We start from the raw sequence: 6,733 nt of genomic DNA on the forward strand, positions 1-6,733 counted from the left end.
GTCAACAACCATTGGAATATAAGGTTCGTGGAGGAAGTAGTCAATACCAACGAACCGTCTTGGCTGATGATGTCGAACCAGGGCCTTCTGAATTTCCAAAGATCTTAAATGCAAGCCTTTATTTCACTAATCTCCTTTCTTACATCATTCAACTCATCAAGAACATCGGAAAACTTCTGAGAGTTAGAAGGGACAGCTCTTGGCTTTCTTGTATTCCTCCCGGAAAACTTCGGGAGTTCGCGGACTTGTCTCACGCCATTCTTCCGGTTCTCTTGATCAACAAAGTTCGCAAACTTTGGTTCAAGGAATGGGACTTATACATAAATGTGGTTCCACAACAATGCTTATGTCCACCATTGGTTATGTAATCTAAACTCTCATTTCAATCATTGAAACATTCTTAGAGGATGTTATACAGTTGTTACACCATTTTTCGTCAAAGCAATTTTCAAGATGATTGAAACATATCATGACTTTTGTCACATGGAAAAGCTAAACTTGATCGAAGCGAAAAGCTTACCAACACATATTTCGATATATAGATAGGCGAGGTATACTCGGCTCGAAAAACCAAATGTGTATAATCCAAGTCTATATATAGCATACGACTTCTTGTCGCAAAGAGTATGAGATAGAGTAGATAGACTTTTGAGTGATAGATAATTCAAGTCTTCACATACCCTTTTGTCTAGAAGTTCTACCGGTTCCTTGAGTAGTTCTTATACTTGTATGATGAATCGCCATGAAGTCCTTGAGCTCAACTACACTTTCTATCCTAGTCCGAGACTTATCTACAATAGACTAAAAATCAAGACTTATAGTTTTGATCACTAACATTGACAAACATGCTTGAGATAGCAACGCATGCGAGTTCGACCGAGCAATGCTCTAACACTAATATCAACTTATGTGACTGGATTTGCCAGTTTATAGAAAGCATTGCCAACAAACAAGTGCAGCTAGAAGAGGTTTGCAAGATAAGCATAGTTGCTTGGTGCATATGGAATGAGAGATGCGACAAATTGTTCAAGAAGAAGAATACTTCACCTGACACAATTATCTATCGTTGCAGAAAAGAACTCTCTGAATTACAGATCACATCTCAATCTTTCAGAATGTTGGATAGACGGGACCGGATTAACCTTCATTGGTCCCCCCCTATAAAGGGATCTTATAAGATTAACTGTGATGGCTCTTTTTTGAATGAAAATAATACCGGAGGAATTGTCCTAACCATTCGCGATTTTGCAGGTACACACCGAGGTTCAAAGTGCATCTATCTAGCTAATGCAACAAGTGCGGAGCAAGCTGAATGTAGAGGCTTGTGGGAAGCAGTACTTTGGGCAAAAGACTTAAATTTGGAGAAAGTGGAGTTTGAACTGGACTCAAGACTAGTAGTTGATGCAGTGAACAAGGATTCTTTTAGCATAGATTGGAGAATTTACAATTTACTCTTACACATTAAGTCGTTATTTAGGGATTTTAACTCTTGGCATTGTGTTTATGTGCCTAAAGAGAAAAATAAAGCAGCGGATATATTATCTAAAACTGCTCGAGTAGAAAAACTTTGTGGAGTTTGGCTATTATAACCTCCTGTCTACATCATGAATCAATTGGATGAGGATATGAAATATGTAAACACTATTCCAGCTTCAAAAAAAAAAAAAGTTGCTTAAAAGTCGTAAGGGTAACTTGAGAGAAGCATAAGCGCTTCTACCTCAAATTGTCAAACATCTTCTGGAGGATGATCAATGACATAGCGAACTTGTGTGTCTTGATCATCTTCACAAGTCGTGAGCGAAATAGTTAAGCTCTGAATAGGCCAAGTAAAATGTTAATACCAAGGATTCCCCCCAATAAGAAACATGTTAATACCCAAGGATTCCCCGAAATAGATGTTTCATTACACAATAAATAACTACTAGTTCAACTGTTCAAAACTGCCATACAACATAACAGTGAAGAAGAAGAAGAAATGAATCAAATGATTAAGAAACTAATTAAAGATCGGGCCATACCATTTAAAACTACCAACAGAGAAAATATCACTCTCAGAATATATACTTGTAAAATTTCAGAAGTTTTTGATTTTTCCAATTGGTTTTAGAAGATGATGATGATGAAATCTCTTCGACTTCAGATACCAGTGCCATTTGATTTGAATAACTGAAACAAGCTCATTGAATTCCTTCCAATTTCATCTTGGAAACAGAACAACGTATAAAGATGGTGTTAGCTACTCACCAAGATACACGTGGCAAGAGTACATATGACAATGATAAGGCTTAAAATGAAATTTAAATTCTCAATTCTTAGTACATTTTGAGCAGGAAACAAAATTTTGGAGTTTGGGAAATCCAATTTCAACACCAAATTGACCAACCTAACACTATCACATTGCCCTTGCTCTAAGCCTGTAGGTGATGACATCATGAACTTATGTGCTCTTCAATGAGAATTTGAAGCTCGGTATAGGCAAAGCTAAATGTTACACAACATGACATGACAGATATTCCGTTGGACTACTAGGACATGACTGGTTAACTTGCTATTCTAGTTCAACTGTTTAACATAACAGATTGCATCAGATTCATACACACCAAAGGCTTGAGAGTTGAGACTGACAACAAAAATCTTCTTCTTCAAGGATTGACCTTGGGTGCCCATGCTGCAATGAGGTACTTCTTCTTTGCTGCAGTTTTGACGAATGACTCTCGGGAGAAAAGTAACTGTCAACAAATAAAAATTTGGCAAAAAATCGTCAGAGACAAATATAAACAGTGGAAATAACTTGAGCAGTTCAATGAAGCTTTATTGACAAAAAAGGATATGACGCCTATTTCTAAGAAAGAAAACATTAGATTTGAGGTAATCCAGGACTGATTGCCAAATTCATCAAATCCAGATAACTTTGGCAGGGGTATCTTCTCCACTAAGCTGCTTCATGATCATTTTAGTCAAATGGCCCTCCTCTGCTGTGTATACAGGTGAAATTCATGTACTAATTGCTTTATGTCCAGGATCCTCTCTCAACCCAAATCTTTCATTTGAAATCTTAAGATTCTATTTTCAGATAACTTTTTTATTTTGACAAAATCACACTTGATAATTCTTCGAGGAGTGGCCAATTGCTGCACTTCTGCATGAAACATGCTTCACACCCATTTCGATTTGTGGTGCCTTACTCTATCACTTATGAAGTATGGTGTCATTTTCCAGTAAAAGCAAGCTTCAGCTGATGCTTCTATACGTACCTCTTTCAACTAATCTCTGCTGGTGGCCTCAGGTGGGTTTATCACAGCTGGAAAAGCTCATATGGTCCTGTTGTCGATAGACCAGCTGCAATGTTTTGGTCATAGAGGTTAAAACATAGCATTAAGATTTTCTCTAGTACACTTTCGACCTTTTCGGCTCTTCTGCAGACAGGATCTATTGGCACAACTCTATCCCACCATCTCTCTGTGTACAACTGGAAGCACATCTTCTATCTCTTACAAAACAACAATAACTAAAAAGACTGGAGGAAAAGCACAAACTCAAAGACTATGTAATCAAAGTTCTGGTGTTTTGTATACACGAAGTACTCTGAACTAATCAAAAAATGCAATTAGTAGATAGGATAATTGGTCGATAAACGGGTCAAGCCATAAACTACCACCATCAACTACTCTGAACAATTATGACTGGTTGCCACCAGTAAGTACAACCACTTATTGCCAGTCTGTTTGGAAAGGCATCACTGTGACGGTGGCAGGACTACCGAAACACATTACTATCTCTGTGGACTGTCGCTCAAACATTTTTTTTCTGGGGGATCCTTCATTGAACAATCTTTACCCTAATGATATTAGGTCCTATAAATATTCAAATTTTATTAACACAAGTATAGAAGGGTCTCAGGCTTCCTATCTCTATCTAATGAACCCATGCTCCATCTTAAGATGGCCCCTGATTATCCGGATTACCTTGAGTCCTTGACTGGCATATCTGCTACACCAAGCTACTCCTACAATTTCAGTCAAATTGCCGTCTTCTACCGTGTACATTTAAAATCAATGTACTAGTTGATTGTACATCCACGTCCTTTTTTTAGCCTAATCTTTTATTTGAAGTCTCATAATTCCATTTAAAGGTAATTTCTTCATGTGGCTGCAAGAATTTGACAAAATTTCACATGGCCTTTTATACCAGCTGCAATATTTTGGTTATAACGGTTGAAACATGTTATTAGGAATTAGTACACACAGGGATCTATCGCCAAAACTCTATCACACCATCTCTCTGCCTACAACTTGAAGCTTATCTGTAAATAGTAGTTTTACTTCGAGGTTTCCTCTACATTCTACTGAAACTTTGAACCCACAAGTTCGAATGTTACCTCAGTGCACTATGCTACTTATTAATAGATGAATAAGCATATAAGTTACAGGAAAAAAAGAAAAACTAAAACATGTTTTCATTTCCTGAAATTGCAAATCCTTTACTATACTCGAAAAAGGGGTGGCGTTTTTACAGTTTATTATGAGCTACTGCTGAATTTAGATTTAACAGATGAATCAACATAGATGGTTCCTTCAAACTATAGAGCTTACTACTACAATGCCTACAAGTTTCCTACAATATTATCACTAAGAAGCATATCTCGCTCACTAAAGATATATACATTTGAATCATGTTTCAGGCTTTTCTATATGATATGCTTAGCAGCTTAGATTCTAAAAAATTATTTTTGAAAACATACTTTTAACTACTCGTAGAAATCTAGTATTTCTTTGGGTTGACTACGTTAAAGAGCAGAAACTGAAATGTATTTAAAATATTTCTTTCTCATTCAAAACAACAACTACAAAAAAGAACAGTTCCTAAAGCCTGGAGGAAAATCCCAAACACAAAAATTATGTAGTCAAAGTTGCGGTGTTCTGTTTCAATGTTTATTAAAATGTACAAGAACTGCTCAGAAGTCAGAACTAATCAAAATTAAAAAATAGGCGAATTAATGGATAAATGGATAAGTCATAAAGACCGTTCTTCAGCATAGATTAGGATGTACCGCAGATGATTATACGGATAACAGATGGACCAATCAAGCAAAAAACTGAACGACGTAATGAAATGAGAAAGTTGCATACCTTCATGTATTTTTTGACATGGGTCAAATTTCTTGGAACATTCCATTTCTTGAAATGCCCAAGAGCGACATCAAGGTGGTAAAGCTTAGGCGCCAAACTCAAATCAACAGCAGAAATCTCCTCTCCGCTGACATAAGGACCCTGAAAACAAACAAAAAACAAACATTGATTGTGGTGAACACAGATACAATGAAATTAGCACGAGAATCTAAGTATAATGAGAAGCAACACACATACATGAGCATTAAGGTGCTTATCCAACAAAGTCAATTCAGACATCAATGCCTGCTCTGAACCATCAGTAGCATTCTTACTCTTCAAGAAGGTAGTGAAAGATCCGAATATCTTTGATCCACTGCCATCAAGTAACAATGGGTTCAACAATTCATCATCAAATATACCAACTAAGTTGCAAAATGAGCAGCACAGTTAAGAAATTTAGAGAGAAAGAGTGATTACACTGAGGCACATTGAGGCGGAGTTACAAGAGATGGTTTTGGGTACTTTCTCTCAAGAATTTGAGTAATAACATCAGAATCAGGTACCCATTTACCATCAAATTTCACTACTGGTACCTTACCTCCTGGATTAATCTCCAAGAACCTAATCAAAAAATTGACACAACAAACCCTTTGTTTAGTTTTCATTGAGTTCAAATTTCAAACAGATAGAATACAAAATCATCAGAAATGAATCATACCATTTGGGTTTATTAGAAAGGTCAATCCAATGCATTTGGTATGGAATTTTCTTCTCTTCTAATGTAAGAAGAACCCTTTGACTGAAAGGACCTAAATTTCAAGAAATCAAGCAAAACCCATGAAATTAGCCATGAAAAATCTCAAAAGGGTTTAGTTTAGTTTAGTTTATTGGATGATACACTTACAGTCACCAAGGTGGTCAGGAGCACCAACAGCTGCTTTCACACATGCTTCCAAAGCCATTGTTGAGACAGCAAGTGAGCTGAGCAAAAGAACAGAAAAGATGAGTAGATTCATGGTGGTCATGGTAATGGATTGTTTGAGTGATGCAAACAGAGAAATTTGAGATTATGTAATTGATTATGTAATTGAGATTATAAAGGAGATGGCATGGCACTGGGAAAATTTCTTTTTCTTTTCGGGTAAAATGATTAAGATGTCGACCAAGACACATCCGTTTGGCATGACTCGGGAGTTTGTTTGTGGTTGATAATTTGCTTGTACGGAGATCTCTGTTGTCGACAATGGATGAATTAATAGAGCACTGACACGACAAACTAGACCACCACTTTGCGTTTTCATTTTTTTTTTCCTTTTTGCTTTATTCTGTCCATGATTCGGAATGAGGTGGCATTTCTTGACTAAGGGTAAATTCTATTGGGCGATGCCGATGCTTAAATTGCCTGAAGCCCAGAGAATTATCCGGAGAAGAGATACAATGTTAGTTTGGGCCTGTGAAGCACGGACACACCAATATTGCCGTATTGGTACCATGTCCGCGTCCGACGCGTGTCGGACACAGGACATGCGTGGGACACTGACACGACGTATGTGTAAAAATCTGTACTCTATTTTACTAGTTGGATAATTTATGTGTCATGAAGATTAGTATAATAGTTAATT

The 6,733-nt window shown here is 36.9% G+C and overlaps 1 protein-coding gene across 2 annotated transcripts; it reads right to left on the minus strand.

The window, feature by feature from the left end:
- Window positions 1-2,180: 2,180 nt before the first annotated feature.
- Window positions 2,181-6,335, minus strand: LOC113322673 (glutathione S-transferase DHAR2-like). Of its 2 annotated transcripts, XM_026570810.1 has the most exons (7): window positions 6,016-6,335; window positions 5,830-5,920; window positions 5,589-5,732; window positions 5,367-5,484; window positions 5,130-5,270; window positions 3,255-3,339; window positions 2,181-2,729 (listed from the first exon to the last, which is right to left on the minus strand). In XM_026570810.1, the coding sequence occupies exons 1-6, from the start codon at window positions 6,134-6,136 to the stop codon at window positions 3,283-3,285; spliced, it is 672 nt and encodes a 223-aa protein (XP_026426595.1). In that variant the 5' UTR covers window positions 6,137-6,335; the 3' UTR covers window positions 2,181-2,729; window positions 3,255-3,282. The 2 variants fall into 2 exon arrangements, with proteins under 2 accessions (XP_026426595.1, XP_026426594.1); XM_026570809.1 differs by lacking the exon at window positions 3,255-3,339 and having other exon boundaries at window positions 6,016-6,332.
- Between the last annotated feature and the right edge of the window lie 398 nt (window positions 6,336-6,733).

This window comes from Papaver somniferum, chromosome 11, assembly GCF_003573695.1.
Source record: "Papaver somniferum cultivar HN1 chromosome 11, ASM357369v1, whole genome shotgun sequence".
Classification (NCBI taxonomy): Eukaryota; Viridiplantae; Streptophyta; class Magnoliopsida; order Ranunculales; family Papaveraceae; genus Papaver; species Papaver somniferum.

Bases quoted from the DNA above. Each gene is read 5' to 3' on its own strand.
- LOC113322673 (XM_026570809.1), bottom strand. From the start codon at position 6,136: ATGACCACCATGAATCTACTCATCTTTTCTGTTCTTTTGCTCAGCTCA. The intron at 5,733-5,829 runs GTATGATTCATT...TTTTTTGATTAG, and splicing joins CTTTCTAATAAACCCAAATG to GTTCTTGGAGATTAATCCAG. The intron at 5,485-5,588 runs GTAATCACTCTT...ACTTGATGGCAG, and splicing joins CCGCCTCAATGTGCCTCAGT to TGGATCAAAGATATTCGGAT.